The sequence below is a fragment of the Lissotriton vulgaris genome, chromosome 4_1 (genome assembly GCF_964263255.1).
Source record: "Lissotriton vulgaris chromosome 4_1, aLisVul1.2, whole genome shotgun sequence".
Classification (NCBI taxonomy): domain Eukaryota; kingdom Metazoa; phylum Chordata; class Amphibia; order Caudata; family Salamandridae; genus Lissotriton; species Lissotriton vulgaris.
Genome location: NC_141691.1, coordinates 1,273,590,134 through 1,273,607,748, shown reverse-complemented (window position 1 = coordinate 1,273,607,748; position 17,615 = coordinate 1,273,590,134). Strand labels below are relative to the sequence as shown.

At 45.0% G+C, this 17,615-nt stretch overlaps 1 protein-coding gene across 1 annotated transcript; it reads left to right on the top strand.

Annotated features, from left to right (window-relative positions):
• Window positions 1-3,492: 3,492 nt before the first annotated feature.
• Window positions 3,493-3,897, top strand: LOC147723127 (nuclear apoptosis-inducing factor 1-like). The gene has a single exon (XM_086967451.1). It carries the CDS (start codon window positions 3,493-3,495, stop codon window positions 3,895-3,897), a length of 405 nt encoding a protein of 134 aa, XP_086823577.1.
• The last annotated feature ends 13,718 nt before the right edge of the window (window positions 3,898-17,615 follow it).

Sequence of the window (17,615 nt, the reverse complement as noted above, 5' to 3'; positions counted from 1 at the left end):
TAATGAATATTAATGAGCCACTCACCACTCGCTGGGCGCAGCAGACCACCATGTCTAGAACTGCTTTTAAAAAAAGCAATTAAAAAAAATGCTGCCTGTTTTCCTTAAAGGAAAACGGGATGCATTTAAAATAAAAAAAATATTTTGCATGCATTTGAAAAGGGGAAGGGGTCCCCTAGGGACCCCTTCCCATTTGTGAATGCATTACCACCTACTTGAAGTAGGTGGTCATTTGCAAGTGTTTTGCTACTGCAATTGCAGTCGCAAAACTTTCATTCATGGCTATGAAGTCGTTATTTGGAAGGGAACGCCTCTTCCAAATACAGAGTCGCACGCAAAACAGATTTTTGTGAGTCTCAATTTATTTGCAAGTCTCAAAATGGTTTTCAGCAAGCGCAAACGAGTCTAAGACCCATATGTGCACGCTAAAAACCATTATAGACCTGGCCCTATGAGCGGACCATGGTGGGAGTACAGGTTCTAGTTAGCTCACTGAGGGCCATGTCTACAAAAAGAAGGAATTGCAATTTCCTAATTGCGATATTTACTGAATTGCAATTAGGAAATCACAATATCTAATGCAAGAAAACGTACATACTTCCGATAGAGATTCCTAATGGGGTCGTAAATAGACCTACATCATGAATAATACTGAGGTAAGTCACAATCTGCAACCCATTATGAATTGCAGCCATCAAAGGGATGGCGGCAAGCTGGGATTAGCAGACCACCAGGTATATGATTGCCTTTTAAAAAGGCAATGTTTTGTTTTAAATGCAGCTCATTTTCCGTAAAGGAAAATGGAAGATGTTTCAAAAAATAAAATGAAACATTTAAGTTTCATTTTTTAAGCGTAGGCAGTGATCACTTGGACCACTTCCAGCTTTTAAAAAATATTTGTTTCAACATTCACAAAGGGGAAGGGATCCAGTGGGGACCCCATTCCATCTGCAAATGGTTACACCAAACCTTGAGGTGTCAGTAAATAATTAATGTTTTCTGGCTGTGAGTCGGTCACAAAACATTCATACATAGCACGGCAATCCAGTATTTGTAAGGGACATACTGAACACATCTCTTCCAAATATCAAATTGCTAACACAAATTGTAATTCGGGACCATGTTACTAGGGTAGGATATTATTTATAAAGCGCACTTGTACCAAGTGGTGTCAAGACGCTAAGCAAACAGGGAGGAGGGAGAATACCAACAACCAGCTAGGAGTCAAAGAGCCAGGTCTTCAAAAGTTTCCTGAAGACTGAAAGTGAAATGGGAAGGGCTACAACTGAGAATGAGCAGCCAACCCATTTGGACTTGGGAAATCAGGGAGAAACCAGTTTTTTTTTAGGGAAGAAGATCTCAAGGCCCTCCCAAAACTATAGCACTGAAACATGGTTTTAAGATGTGGTGAGTCGTTGCTATGCATTGTCTTGTACACCAAGTTCAGAACCTTGAAGGAGATGCGCTTCCTGATGGGAAGCCAGTGCAAGGCTAGGGTTCCTTCCCTGGCTGACTGATATTTTGGGATGTTAAGAATCAGCCTTGCCACAGTGTTTTGTACCACCTGAAGCTTGTTCAGGGAACCTGAGCTGATGTTAAGGTACAGAGAGTTGCAGTAGTGCAGCCAGGTGGTGACTAGTGCAGGGAAATTTGGCCGATGTAGCTCTAAAGAAATATACAGCAATACTTTCCTCAAGATTTTGAGGATGTAAAATCAGGTGCTTTCTAGTTCACCTGTCATCAAAAGACAAGTGCTCATCAAAGAGGACCCCCAGAGTTTCAGCTGTTTTAACCGGAACAGGAAGGGGACCGCAAGCTACGGGCCACCAGGCAGTAGACCAGATGGAAGTCTGTGGGCCAAAGACCAGTACCTCGGTTTTGTCCGCATTGATTCTTAATGAATTGTCCTTCATCCAGCATATAATGCTGGACAGCCAATGATTGAACTTTTGGGCAACCAATTGCAAATCATTAAATATGGAACAAAGATTTGTGTGTCATCCGCATAGGAGAGTACCTGGAACCTGAACGTTCTGACTAATTTTGCCAAGGGGGTCACATAGAGGTTAAAAAGAGTGGGGCTGAGCAAAGATCCTTGGGGGACCCACAAGGAAGGCCAAAGGCCTTTGCTTGAAAGCTGAGTCATGCGAACTGGGGCGATGGAATTGAATGCTGCAGAGAGGTCAAACAACACAGCAGATCCGCCTTCATCAACCTGCATGCGGATGGAGTCAGAGGCTGCTACCAAGGCGTATACAGTGCAGTAACCGGCCCAAAATCTGTTCTGAGAGCTGTCCAGGATTTCCTGGGATTCAATATGTTTCATCAGCTCAACATTAATGAATTGTTCCAGGATTTTGGCCGGGGTGGGGAGATGGCAGATAGGTCAAAAGTTCTTCAACTCTGAGGTATCGGCGTTGGGTTTTTTAAGGAGAGGTGAGACAATTGCTTCCTTCCAGGTTGACTGGATAGTACCCGGACATAAGTGTGTTATTGAAGACCTTGCACAGGAAGTTAGCTATTGAATCAGGAGCAAGTCTGAGCATGGACAGCCTGCAAGGATCAGAGGATGCTCCGGGCTTTAGGTCAAGTAAAAGTTCCTGGGTTCGAGGGGCTGTGATAGAAAGAAAAGAAGACAGAGTAAGCCTACCGGGAACCTGGCTAGGCTTCACCTTAGGTGGGTCTGCATTTTCCCGTTCGGCTACATCTGTGACAGAACCATTCTCCACAGTCGAGGAGAAGTCGTGAAAGATCTTAAGGACTTTCTTCTGGAAGTAGAGTGCTATTCTGTCACAGAAGTCTTGGGAGGGGATCGGGAGCTGTGACAACGGGAAATCAGCAATCTCATTTATGACTTTGGAAAGCATGCTGGAGAAATTCTCATCTGAAACTATCTTATCAGTGAGATAACTGGATTTGGCCTGAAAGATGGCACATTATAGTCCCGAAGGAGAGATCTCTGCTTGGCTTTTTCCAGAGGGCAAGGGTCCGCATGCCATTTCCATTCTTGACTGCGGCATAGGCATCTGAGAGCCATACCCTCTTCCGAAAACAATGGAGCTGAGGATTTAGTTTTTTAAGGGCCAGATGTTGGTAAATCAGAAATACCAAGTCCTTAATAGCAGATTTTACAGATTTGTTATTAAGAACTCAGTATTTCCAATGTAGATAAAAATTAGGTAAAAATTACAGAATCAGTAAAAATTGGTAACATTTAGCGAATCAGTATACATTGTTAAAAAAAATACTGATTCCCCATTACCAAATTGGTATCACGATTCCTTAATACAGATTCGGTAATTAGGGATTCAGTAATTTAAAAAATTGCAAATTGTTGAATCTGCCAATCCTGTGCTTCCTCATGACCTCACAATCAAGAAGTGGCCACACCCATGCAGCTGCACTGATCCTGAAGTTGTTGGAGAGGCATGGACAACAGCAAACAACCCAGGAGCAACTCCTCCAAGTTTCTGATGACATCCCAGAGCAGATATGGCCAACCAGGAGAGGGAAAAGGAGGCAGGAGAGCACAAAAGGAAACATAAATGTAGTGAGAGGGAGCTGAAGGTCCTAATTGAGGAGGTGACAAAGGACCATGACAAACTTTTTGAAAAAAATTCCCTGCATATGCCTGAATCTCAGAAGAGGCAGATATGGCTGGGTATCCAAGAAAGGATTAATGCCATTGGAGTAACCCATCGCTCCATTGAAGAACTTAAAAAATGCTGGTATGACCTCAGGAAGCATGCAAAGGAGAGGTTGGCAGAGAGAATAAAGCAAGCCAAGCAGACAGGTGGAGGGAGAAACACAGCACCTGCACCAACTGTACTGGATCTCCTGGTGGAGTCCACCCTCAAGCCGGAGAGTGTGAGTGGGATTGGGAATGCAGACAGCTGACCCAGATTGGCAACAGGCAAGGTAAGATGCATGCACAGCATGCTGTCCCCCCACTTCCTAACCGAAACTCCAATCCCCAAAGAGGCAGTATGATTCCCACTCTAGTACTTATTTTTATTAAAAACCAGCAATGCATTATGGGAGATGTAGTCAGAAGTAACACATATCATAACAGTCAGTCCACTGAACCCAAAGGCATGTGACACACATCAGCAATTAGCAAGCAGAGGACAGTCAGTTTGATTGGCAGTCAGGAAATGTATTATTACTCATATGCTGCCAGACAAGTGAGCCAATGTACATTCTGTCTCCACAGGCGAGCCATCGCACTGGGCTGCAGAAGGGGACACAGAAAAAGGCACCCAGGAGAGAGAGAACACAGGAGGAGGAGGTATTGTTACCTGCAGAGCACACCACATCCCCCACCATCACCAGCATCATCACCGCCACCATCACCGCCACCACCACCGAGAGCCAGGAGGCATGTAGTGGCTAGCCTCCAGCAGATGGAGGTGTCAGAGGAGGACAGCATGGGAGGCAAACAGTTCACGGTGGCAGAGGATGACAATAGTGCAGGCACATAGTCCCCCACCGAGCGCACCCAAACAGGCGTCAGACACCGCAGAGCAAGGGCAGCCAGTCCAGTTGCACAGGGCGAGGATGAAAGTGTATTTTCTGGTCTTTAGGGGAGCATGCTCAAGGTGCAGCAGCTGCAAGGCAAAACAATAAGATCAGTGCAACAGCAGATGGTCCACATGAAAAGCCACATGTTGCAAATCAAGGAGGGCATTACCAGCATGAACAATACTGTGACTGAGGGCATGAGGGACATGTCCGAGGCAGTGAGGCTGCTGTGCAGCAAAATGGATGAGGACAGTTGGGTGAGGCTCAGGGACAGGCAGAAATTGGACAACTACACTAAGGCAGTGAACCGCCTCTCCACTGCCACCTCTCTGCTCTGCAGGCGCTCGGTGGCCATGCAGGAGGAGATGGTCCACTGCAGCTGTGATGTGGCAAGGGGGCTGGTCACAGTGACCAGTGCACTGGAAGTACTACAAACAATCCAGATAGCCACTACAGGTGCAGGTTATGGGAGGATAGTGAAGAGGCAACTAGCTGCAGTAGCATCACTCCCCTGATAACCAAGTGCTGGAGGCGCAGCAAACGGCACAGCGCTGCCACAGGACAGAATGCCAGTGAGGACAGTGTGCCCAGGGAACACAGCAGTGCTGCACGTGGGTGCCGGAAGTAATGCCAGCCATCACCTGGTATTGAGAAATGGGTGATATAACCGATTTCGCCTTTGGAATGGCCATGACATATTGACCTGGCATGTTGAGGCCTTCATGTTGTGGCGGTGTGCTATGGTAATAAAACACAGTCACTCAATTCCAGTAACTGGCTGTGTCTCCTCACTTACTCAGAAATAGCTGCCTGTGATCTCAGCCCATCTGGATTTCCAATCTGGTTCTGCTGCCACACCTGCTGTGCTGTGTCCTGGCTGTGGACAATCCTCACCCTCGTCCACGGAGTCAGTCAGTTCCACTGCTGTTCCTTTCTTTGTGGCAAGGTTATGCAGCATTGCACATGTTGCTTTTATTTTACAGCAGATGATGGAGCGGTACTGACATGCACCTCCACTTTTGTGGAGGCAGCGGAACCTGCTTTTAAAATGTCCAAATGGGCGCTCCACAACATTGCGAATAGATCTATGTGCCACATTGTATCTTCTCTCACTTGGGGGGGATGGGTTGAGATGTGGAGTCAGGATAAATGCCAGCACGACATATGCGCTGTCACCTGAGTGAGAAAGGAAGTTGCAATAATAACAGTCACCAACACATTCATCCAAGGTATACATCAGGGTGTGTCACATTGATTTACGGAGCAGGTATCCTTCCCCAAATTCTCCCCCCGCCATAAATGTGTAGATCCCACTGTCCTGAATATGTAGGAGTCATGGGTACTCCCTGGAAATTTGGCTACAATGTCAGTGATGATGTGGTCCGCATCGCATATCACCTGCACGTTGATAGAATGTGTGGATTTGCGGTTCCGATATATGTACTCTGTAGCTGCAGGTGGGCAGATTGGTATGTGTGTCCCATCAATGCACCCTATAACATGTGTGAACTGTGCCTTTTGATAAAAATCCATCTTGGTCTTCTGCAGTTCCGCCTGTGTGCTGGGGAAGCGTATGTACTGATGCATTCTTTGCATCATGGCATCCAGGAAATTGTTCAAGAAATAGTACAGGCAACTCTGTGACACACCACCTGCCACAGCTATCACCCCTTGGTAACTACCTGATGCAGGTAGGTGCAGGCTACAGAGAACCTGAAAATGTGTTGGTATAGCGTGCGCCCTTGGTGTCTGATGCTCCAGGAGTGGGTGCAGGTCCCTTAGGAACAGTGTAACGCGCAGTTTGTACATGCGTTCCTCCCATCTCCAGATCCGCAGTCCTGCTGCTTGCATGCGAAGCACCTTGCAATGACTTAGAGGGCTGCCATTCTGTACACACTATTGCATTTTGGGGCTGTTTAAATGCAGTGCACCTGATTACCACCTGCTTTGAGTCAGTGGTAATTAGCGACTCCAAAATATCACAAAATTTAAAATTAGGTAGTATCGAATTTTGGTACATTGATTTGCAAGTTTTTAAGGATTTCTTATTTACCGATTCCGTATTTGGGGTTTCGGTGTCTGCTAATCGCAAATTAAGGAATCGGTAACTGGTTTTCCTTATTTTTACTGATTCCTTATTTGCAATGGCATTTGGTGTTACCTACATTGAACATGGCTGAATACTTGTCGGTAATGCAGGAATTCTGCACATTTCTGTGTTACTGACCGGTATTTAGCCACCTACATCTGGCCCTACATGACACAACTTTTGAATGGAGCAATGATATCCAACACGTTGGTATTCCAATTGCGAAACTCCTCTGCCGTGGGAGGTTGAACGGTATGATTCCTATCCGAGACCGAGACCAAAGCGGCCTTTAAGTTGATGGCAGTGACCTCTTAAGTTGATGGCAGTGACCTTGTTCTCCGTACTCCCACACCATATATGTTTAGGGGGTAACCTATGTTGGTTTTAATGGGATGAGGGAGAGTAATGTTGAACTCGACCAGCCAGTGGTAAGCCCAGCTGGGAGGCTGTACTGCCTCGATCTTAAGACTATTGTGGTTAGCAAAAATACCATCCAGGATGTGGCTAGCCCTGTAGGTGGGAGAGTGGAGAAGTTGCTTCAGTCCCATGGAGATCATGAGGTAAAGAAGGTGAGCAGTATCATCATCCTGTTTGCTTTCAAGAATTGTAATTTGTGTTTTGTACATATATAAAGCCTTTTTGCTGTAGGAAACAGCCTGATTCTGCGAATTAGTACATTTACGGCCAAAAAATTGCTTTTGTACATAAGTCTCTAAATTATAGCTGGAGAATTTCAGTGATTTTTAAATTTAAAATGTAACATTTTAACTGTCATTTTCACCTGACTATGGCATTCTTTTAAATTTAAAGTGAAGTACCATTAATTGGAGTGTGGTACAGTAGAGGGGAAGACAGTGTTGTAAAGTGTAAAGTGTACTGTCCTAGAGAATAAGCCCGTAAAGTGGAGAAGGGTGGAGTGAAGTAGAGTGGAATGTGGTACACCATAGTGACATGCAGTGGAATAGTGTATAGTGGAGTGGTGTACAGTTGATTGGCGCAGAGTGGAGTGTTGTGCAATGGGGGTGGGGTTCAGAGGAATGGGGTAGAGATGAGTGGTGTACAGTGGGGTGAAGTTGGTTGGAGTATCTTAGAGTAGAGTAGAGTGGAGTCGAGTAGAGTGGCATAGCGTACAGTGGAGTAAATTGTTATATAGTATAGTGTCATGGTGTATATCACAGGGGTGTGTTGTGCATTAGAGTGAAAAGGCGTAATGTAGAACTGAGTAAATTGTTATAAATTGGGGTTGTGCCTTGAACAAGACAGTGGAGTGGTGTGTTGTATAGTGTTGGAAAGTGAAGTGTTGTAATGTGCAGTAGGGTGTTGTAGACTAGGGTGTGTGGGCATACAGTGAAGTAGAGGATTGTACATTGCAGTATAGAGGTATCAAGGGAAGTACAGTGTTGTATAGTGGCAATAAGTGAAGTTGTATGGAGTGGAGTACAGTGTGGTACATTCGGTGTAGAGAGGAATGCAGTAGAGTCCCATAGAATGGGGTAAAGTGTGTTCAGTGGAATAGAGTGTTGTGCAGTCCAGTAGAGTGGCATAGCATCAATTGGTGTAGTGTGTTCTAGACTACAGTGATGTGGAATCAAGTAGAGGGGAGTGCAATAGTATTCAATGGAGTAAAGTGTTGTAAAGTGGGATTGTGTTTGGTGCAGTGTTCTGGACAGCTGTGTTGTAGAGTGGCGGAAAGTGTCATAGTGTGGAGGCACATGGTCAAGACTAATTTTCATATGGCCATGTCTGAACTGGGGTTGCTTGGTGAGCAAAATAACGATGGATTAAACCCAGATCTGTGACTGGGGGTGAATGTTTTGCTATTGTGCAACATTCCGTCCATCATATTGTGTGTTTTGCTGTTCACCCTATGTGGGAAGGGTATGCCCAGACGTGGGTATCGTGGTCACCACGCCACTGGAGTCAAGCTATCCTGGCTGAAAATGGCTGATAGCCAGAAACCGGTCCTAGGATGCTTGATTCTGGTCCAGGGAAGACATGGCTTGGCAGTTCAGGCTGGACTGTTCCCATGAGGCACAGGGTCAAGACTGATTTACATATGGCCATGTCTGAACTGGGGTGGCTTGGTGAGCAAAATAACAATGGATTAAACCCAGATCTGTGACTGGGGGTGAATGTTTTGCCATTGTGCAACATTCCATACATCATCTTGTGTGTTTTGCTGTTCACCCTATGTGGGAAGGGTATGCCCAGACGTGGGTCCCGTGCTCACTACGCCACTAGAGTCAAGCTATCCTGGCTGAAAACGGCTGATAGCCAGAAACCTGCCCTAGGATGCTTGATTCCGGTCCAAGGAAGACATGGCTTGGCAGTTCGGGCTTGACTGTTCCCATGAGGCACATGGTCAAGACTGATTTGCATATTGCCATGTCTGAACTGGGGTGGCTTGGTGAGCTAAATAACAATGGATTAAACCCAGATCCGTGACTGGGGGTGAATGTTTTGCCATTGTGCAACATTCCGTGCATCATCTTGTGTGTTATAGTGTGGAGTACAGCATAGTGCCATAGAATGGAATAAATTGTTGTACAGTGGAGTGGCATGGAGCAGAGTGCGGTACAGTATGGTAAAGTGGAGTATGATCGACTGATATACAGTTGAGTGGTATAGAGTAGCATATAGCGGAGTGATGTAGAGTGCAGTAGTGGAGTACAGTATAGTACAGTGGAGTAGTGTCCGATAAAATAGAGTATATTATCTGAGGGAGACTTAAAGGGTGTTGTGTAGAGTGTCGTAGAGTTTTGTAAAGTACTATAGAGTAAAGTATAATGTCGTACAGTGACATTGAGAGGAGTATATTGTTGAACAGTGTAGTGCTATTCAGTGGAGTATACTGAGGTACATTAGAGAGCCATAGACTTTTGTTGAATGCAGCATAGCGTTGTTGACGGGAGAATAGTGAAGTGGCGTGGAGTGGAGTTAGATAGACTGACGTGGTGTAGAATGGAGTAGCGTACAGTAGAGTGGCATAGAGTGGAGTGGCGTACAGTCCAATAGTGTACAGTGTAGTGACATACAGTGGAGTGGCATATTAAAGTGGAATAGCATAGACTAGATCATGGTAGAGTTGAATTGAGTTATCTACAGTTGAATTGAGTAGAGTACGGTGTCATAGAGTGGAGTGCGAACAGTGGAAATTCATACAGTGGATTGCTGTAGAGTGGAGTGGCATAGAGTGAGTAAGATCAAGTGAAGTGGTGTACACTGGAATAGAGTAGAATGGAGTTGCATACAGTGGAGAGACATACAGTGGAGTGTCATCGTTGAGTGGAGAGTTGTAGATTGGAATAGTATACAGTGGAATGGCATGGAGTGGAGTGGCATACTGTGGATTAGCATAGAGTGTTGTGGGATATAGTGAAGTGGCATAGAGTGGAATAGCATACATTCATTCCTCGATCGTTTTAAGTTGACAATCTCTTGTTGGTTTGATTAATCACTGCCCCCAGTTGAGGTTCCCACATTCAGGGATGGTCCAGTACAGCAAGTTGAGGGCAGTTTGTGCTACAGGTTGCCCTTTTCTTATTTTACTTCTGAAAATAACCCAAATTCCAGAGAGCTTTCAAATGCATATGGAACATCTCCAACCCAGAATCCCATAATTTTACACAGATGTTCTGACTAAGGACCACACATTATAGATTGGGATTATTTCCCTGTTGCTCCTGTGCCGGCCTATGTACCAGTACCCCTCAGAAGTATTTTTACATTCAACCTCTAAATTGAGGAATTGTTTTCCCAAACCTGCATCCTGAGGATGACCCTGTCTAAAATGTATGCATAGGGTCGAAACGTTGACACACAAATAGTGTACAGTTGTTATTTGAATCTGGAGCAATTCACTCTGTGTCGAAGTGTGTACCAACCATTTTTGCATCCCGCATCAGTCACTTTTCATGTACAGAGACTGTATAGCACCAGCACATTTTACTCTCACTTATTTCACTTGCACTGCACCATTCCGCCATTTGAGATCACCTTTTTAATTGCAAGTTACATTGAGTTTGAAATTACAATGATCATTTTCTATTGTTGAAGAAACTGAATAAAACTGTCTTGTTTAGAAATTGAAGCAATCTTTTGATGGTTAACTAATTTTCTCCAAGGAAGTTGAGGTTTCCCTTTGAGGGACAACTGTTTTACTTTGTTGCTTGATTATCTAGGTCCACCTGTTTCTGGGTTGCCCATTATTCTTGTACATACATATTTAACTTTTGTAAAGGGAGTCATAAGCCAATCACATAATGACTTATCATTATTATGTATCACAGTACTTTCATGAAAGTATTGTGAAATACTGCAAATGTTTGCAAAAATAAAGAGACAATGGATATCAATAAGTCTGTATAACTTAAAAAATACTTAGTCTACCGTAGTATTCAGAGACAGCATCTCTATGAAGCCAGGTTTGGAATGTTGATGACATCCCTATGATGCCAGGAGTAGAATCTTGAGGGAGAGGTTCTTGAGGATTTGGAGTGAGACAGTTAACCAGAAAGGTTGGCTGGGGTCGTTACATTATTTATTATAATGTAATTCTTATCTTTGGATTTATCCTTTTGTTGGTGATATCAACTTCACATTGACCTCAACAATCATAGTTCTATCAGTGTTTAACTCGAGGATTGTGTTGATGATATTTTCTCTTTCGACTCAATTTTCCCCTATAATAACACATTGGATTAAGGTACTGTAATTTAAGATGTTATGCCCTGGGTTTTGGATTTTCTGTTTCCTTTTATGCTCCGGTTGCACACTTAAGGCCCCATGGCTATTCTTACACGTGAAGGTTGCAACACAGGCGTGGGCTGCTTCCTAGCAACAAGCCTGAGTGCATTGTTAGAGTGTGGGATTCACTACAATCTGGATGGCCCTAGGCATGTTCAAAGCTGTGTAGCGACCAACAGTATGTTCACAGCTGATCAATGTACCTGTAATCACTTGCAGCATGTTTAAGGCAAGCAGTGTCTCATAGTAAATGGTGCTTCTTCATATATTACACGTCTCTACAGTGTGCGCCGCCTGCGTCACATCCAAAGCTGCACAGCAGCCTGTGGCATGTTCTTAGCAGACCAGTGTGCTTGTAATCACCCGCACAATGTTTAAAGCAGGCGGTGACTCATGGTATTCGGTGCTTCTGCAACAATCGGCTCAGTTCTGGTGTATCTTCCTTTCGGATGAGACTACGGAGGGTTCATTGTTTGACCTGTGCCTCTGAAACAAGACTGACTCTAACCTCTTGATGTTTCACATGACTGGTGTGAATTAGTTTCCATTGGCTCCAGTTACCGGAGGCCGATTGGCTTTTCTCGTGTGCTCTGCACTGGATTGGTCAACATTTCTGTGAAAGCGTATTGTCTCTGCTGGCATTCTCTGCTCCGGAGTGACTTAAACTCTGGTGTGCTCATTTAGCTTGTTTCTTTCACTGGAAAATTGTTTCCCTTTAACATTTCAACTTGCTGCTCTAAGACAAGGCCTGTGCTCAGGTATTATTTTGAATGTTGGGGATCTAATTGCTCTTTTGTGGATGTTGTATTTAAATATCTGAGACTTGGAAATCTACTCAGTTCAAAATGCAAGGTGTTACTGCTCCACCTTTATTTTTATTGACTCCAGGTGAACCAGCCATTCCATGGTCCAAATGAAAAAAGGTGTTCATGCACTACTCAAGGGAGTGCAGGATGCAATTAAGTGTGTAGAGGAAAATGTCTCTTTTAATGCATTGTTTGGGTCCAAAGGGTCATAAGGTTTATGAACATTTGCCTACACTTTCTGATGCTGAGACGGAAGATTTAAATGTTTTTATGTATGTATTAAAAAACTGGATTTGCATTAAATTCCCAGGGTGACTACGGCTTTGAAAAAGTATCACTTTGGTAATAGGATGCAAAAGGATGGTGATTCTGTAGAAGAATACATTTCCTCTTTGTGCAAGCTAGCATCCACTTGTAATATTTGAGGGTCTTTGGAAGAGAAGCTCAGTGGCCAGTTTATGCTGGGGGTTTCTATTGATCTAGTCAAAGAAACACTATGGCAGAAAGATAACCCAAATTGGAAGGAGGATTGTCTTATTGCTTAAATTGGTGGGCATTTCATTGTGTGCTTGGAGACAATAGTAAAGAATAGGATTTCAGTTGAAAAGGGGGATGGAGATAAGGTTCATCTGGTTAAGGCTAGTTTTAAGAAGGAACCTACTAAGAAAGAAGATTCTAAAGTGTATAAGAAAAGACTTATCAAATGTTTTCAATGTGAGAACACCACTCATGGCCACCTTCAAGAATTTCCCAGGGTGGAAAGCATGGTGCAAAAAATTTGGTAAAAAGGGTGACTTCACAAACTGCTGTTGGTCAAATGTCTCTGGCATATAAAAAAATCAGAGAGGATAGATTTGATTCTGACAGTGAATGTGAGGAGATGGTTTTGAAGATCACAGACGGGGGGAAAATGAATGCCTAGTTGAGGAGCTGTTAGTAAATGGTAAGCCAATGAAGATGCTTTTCGATTCAGGGGCTAAAATCACCTTAAATCCCAAAAGTTTCTTTAATTTCAAATTAAGGAACAAAGTTAAATTGTTAAATCTTGATATCAAACTAAAGAGTTATGCGTAAATGCCCATAAAGTTGCTAGAGAAAAGGGGGTGGTGATGAACAGAGTGTCTGAATTAAGCAGACCACTCTTACCCAGTCCAAAGATCAGGGCTTGATCCATCACCGTTTTTTAGCTCACTGCACCATCCCAGCTCAGAACTTGGCTATATGCAAATTAGTCTGACCCTGGCCCAGTGCATCATGGGAATAGGGCAGACCAAACTACCAAGCCAATTCTTATACTGGGAAGGAAACAAGCTACCGGGGACCGGTTTCTGGCATTTCAGCCGTCTTCGGCCCGGCTTGCTTGAATCCTGATGGTGCAATGAGCTAGGGACTCACATCTGAGTATACCCTTCCACGCTTATGGTGGACAAAAATGATTCAGAAAAGGGGGTGGTGATGAACAGAGTGTCTGAATTAAGCAGACCACTCTTACCCAGTCCAAAGATCAGGGCTTGATCCATCACCGTTTTTTAGCTCACTGCACCATCCCAGCTCAGAACTTGGCTATATGCAAATTAGTCTGACCCTGGCCTAGTGCATCATGGGAACAGGGCAGACCAAACTACCAAGCCAATTCTTATACTGGGAAGGAAACAAGCTACCGGGCATCGGTTTCTGGCATTTCAGCCGTCTTCAGCCCGGCTTGCTTGAATCCTGATGATGCAATGAGCTAGGGACTCACATCTGAGTATACCCTTCCACGCTTATGGTGGACAAAAATGATTCAGAAAAGGGGGTGGTGATGAACAGAGTGTCTGAATTAAGCAGACCACTCTTACCCAGTCCAAAGATCAGGGCTTGAGTCATCACCGTTTTTTAGCTCACTGCACCATCCCAGCTCAGAACTTGGCTATATGCAAATTAGTCTGACCCTGGCCCAGTGCATCATGGGAACAGGGCAGACCAAACTACCAAGCCAATTCTTATAGTGGGAAGGAAACAAGCTACCCGGGACCGGTTTCTGGCATTTCAGCCGTCTTCGGCCCAGCTTGCTTGAATCCTGATGGTGCAATGAGCTAGGGACTCACATCTGAGTATACCCTTCCACGCTTATGGTGGACAAAAATGATTCAGAAAAGGGGGTGGTGATGAACAGAGTGTCTGAATTAAGCAGACCACTCTTACCCAGTCCAAAGATCAGGGCTTGATCCATCACCGTTTTTTAGCTCACTGCACCATCCCAGCTCAGAACTTGGCTATATGCAAATTAGTCTGACCCTGGCCCAGTGCATCATGGGAACAGGGCAGACCAAACTACCAAGCCAATTCTTATACTGGGAAGGAAACAAGCTACCGGGGACCGGTTTCTGGCATTTCAGCCGTCTTCGGCCCGGCTTGCTTGAATCCTGATGGTGCAATGAGCTAGGGACTCACATCTGAGTATACCCTTCCACGCTTATGGTGGACAAAAATGATTCAGAAAAGGGGGTGGTGATGAACAGAGTGTCTGAATTAAGCAGACCACTCTTACCCAGTTCAAAGATCAGGGCTTGATCCATCACCGTTTTTTAGCTCACTGCACCATCCCAGCTCAGAACTTGGCTATATGCAAATTAGTCTGACCCTGGCCCAGTGCATCATGGGAACAGGGCAGACCAAACTACCAAGCCAATTCTTATACTGGGAAGGAAACAAGCTACCGGGGACAGGTTTCTGGCATTTCAGCCGTCTTCGGCCCGGCTTGCTTGAATCCTGATGGTGCAATGAGCTAGGGACTCACATCTGAGTATACCCTTCCATGCTTATGGTGGACAAAAATGATTCAGAAAAGGGGGTGGTGATGAACAGAGTGTCTGAATTAAGCAGACCACTCTTACCCAGTCCAAAGATCAGGGCTTGATCCATCACCATTTTTTAGCTCACTGCACCATCCCAGCTCAGAACTTGGCTATATGCAAATTAGCCTGACCCTGGCCCAGTGCATCATGGGAACAGGGCAGACCAAACTACCAAGCCAATTCTTATACTGGGAAGGAAACAAGCTACCGGGGACCGGTTTCTGGCAGTTCAGCCGTCTTCGGCCCGGCTTGCTTGAATCCTGATGGTGCAATGAGCTAGGGACTCACATCTGAGTATACCCTTCCACGCTTATGGTGGACAAAAATGATTCAGAAAAGGGGGTGGTGATGAACATGAACAGAGTGTCTGAATTAAGCAGACCACTCTTACCCAGTCCAAAGATCAGGGCTTGATCCATCACCGTTTTTTAGCTCACTGCACCATCCCAGCTCAGAACTTGTCTATATGCAAATTGGTCTGACCCTGGCCCAGTGCATCATGGGAACAGGGCAGACCAAACTACCAAGCCAATTCTTATACTGGGAAGGAAACAAGCTACCGGGGACCGGTTTCTAGCATTTCAGCCTTCTTCGGCCTGGCTTGCTTGAATCCTGATGGTGCAATGAGCTAGGGACTCACATCTGAGTATACCCTTCCACGCTTATGGTGGACAAAAATGATTCAGAAAAGGTGAGGTAATATGAATTTTTATGGTCAATTGTGTCCCCTATCGTAGACCCCAACGGCTCCATGTACGTACTTCTAGTACATGTAAGTTCCCTCCACTTCTAGCTATGAAGACGCAAATACATTTGCGTCCAACGTTAACATGTCCTCTTTCAGATCCACCATGAATGGGTCCGATATTCAGTTCCTAAGTGTGCCTTGCCAACGTCTTTACATGGTGCACTTTCACGTTTTTCTGGCCCTGGCGAGTTGGGCCTTGTTTTCTGCCATTCAAGCCTTTTCCTGCCTTCTGCCTCTGGAAGCTGCAGCCTGGACCTGCATCTGTATCCATGGCCTTTTACTTACTCCCTGCGCGGCTAGCGGTGCCTGGCTCGGCCTGCTTGCCTGCCAAGACTGTATTCAGACTTCAAGTTATCTGCTCCGCTCCTCGAAAAATACATTCCTGTCTAGTAGTTTAGGTAAACATCCTTCCCAGCTGCAGAGCAAAGAGCCCGGCCTTTCTGTCTCCATGCAAGTAATTCATAGCTTCCGTTACCATGGTAGGCCCCCCTTGCTTTACACGTAGACACGCAGTCGCATATGCACGCATTAACAGTCAGTATAGAATAGCCTCTGCCCGAGAGACCTTTCCTTCCAGATAATACAGTTCCTCAAACACAAGATATTAGATATGATTTGGGATTAGGTTGTTCTGACACCCCAGACTTCTGTCTCCACATGTAGGGCTAAATGTCAAGTCCCCTTCACCCTCCAGTTACACGTCAATCACACGTCATGCTGCTGCGCGCGCATCTCTGCTACATGTTTTTGCTGACTCTACAGGATTCTTCTAAGGATCCACCCACTTGTGTCACCTCTATGTGACGTTTCTAGCACACACCTCAGTGTACGCCCTCGTGCACGCCTTCTGTTACGTATTTGTACTCTTATCTCGTTTCTCTCAGCTGTTACGCCTTCTGCATTCAATATTACTGTATGCATTGACTATATATATGATATCCTGTTAATAAATCATTGTACATGTCCATTGCAATTCCCATCCTGAACCCTCGTGGTGATGGATCATGCTACCTGGTTCGAACCAATTCCTTTTTAAGGAATAAAACCTTCATAAACCTCAGATGCCACGGACTCTGCCTTTTCATTTTGACTGAGTTATTCTTATTGAACTTTACCGCATAACTTCCGTATAGGTAATTAAAATTTACCGCATAATTGGCGCCCGAATAGGGACCCCTCCCCCACCTTACGCGCCGGCGGTGCGTTGCAGGCCCGGTCCCCTGCCACAGCGCTGACGGACAACTACGCGTACCCGCAGGATTTCCTGTATCTCCCTCAGGCCAACGGAGGTGACTGAGGCTGCGATCGACACCCAGACGAGGCGGTGAGGAGTGCGGAGGATCCCGACCAGAGCCTAGCTGAGAGAGCAAAGTCCGAGGTATCCGGAGGCCCACCAGTTCCGAAGTTCCGAAGTGCTTACGTCACGAGTCGAGTCGAGTCCGGTCCAGTCCAGTGTCGAGTTTCCGAGGCCTTCTGTTCCGTGCTTCCCGGTGAGTACCGTCGCTGGGGACGCATCTAGACGAGCGCATTAATTTGTGCCTGTCAAGACGGGTTTGGGTACACAGACCCGGTCTGCACTGTTTAGCGGTGTATCTGTACTGTTTAGCAGTATATCCAGTATGCTATTAGCTAGTTTTATTCTAATCATTATTGTTCGTTCTAAAATGTTTTAGTATGTTTTAAATGTTGTGGTATGAGTGATTGTTCAATCTACATTATTGTGTTTACTGTATTAGTTGTGTCCAAGTTCAAGTAAGTATCAAGTCTCAAGTAGTACGGCTGAAACATGCTGCTGTTTTCCAAACTGAAACAGATAGGAACTAGAAAAGGGATTCTAGAAGAAGCAGTGCCTGTTCCACCTAGGGACA

Coding starts and splice junctions, on each gene's coding strand:
- LOC147723127 (XM_086967451.1), top strand. CDS start 3,493: ATGGCCAACCAGGAGAGGGAAAAGGAGGCAGGAGAGCACAAAAGGAAA.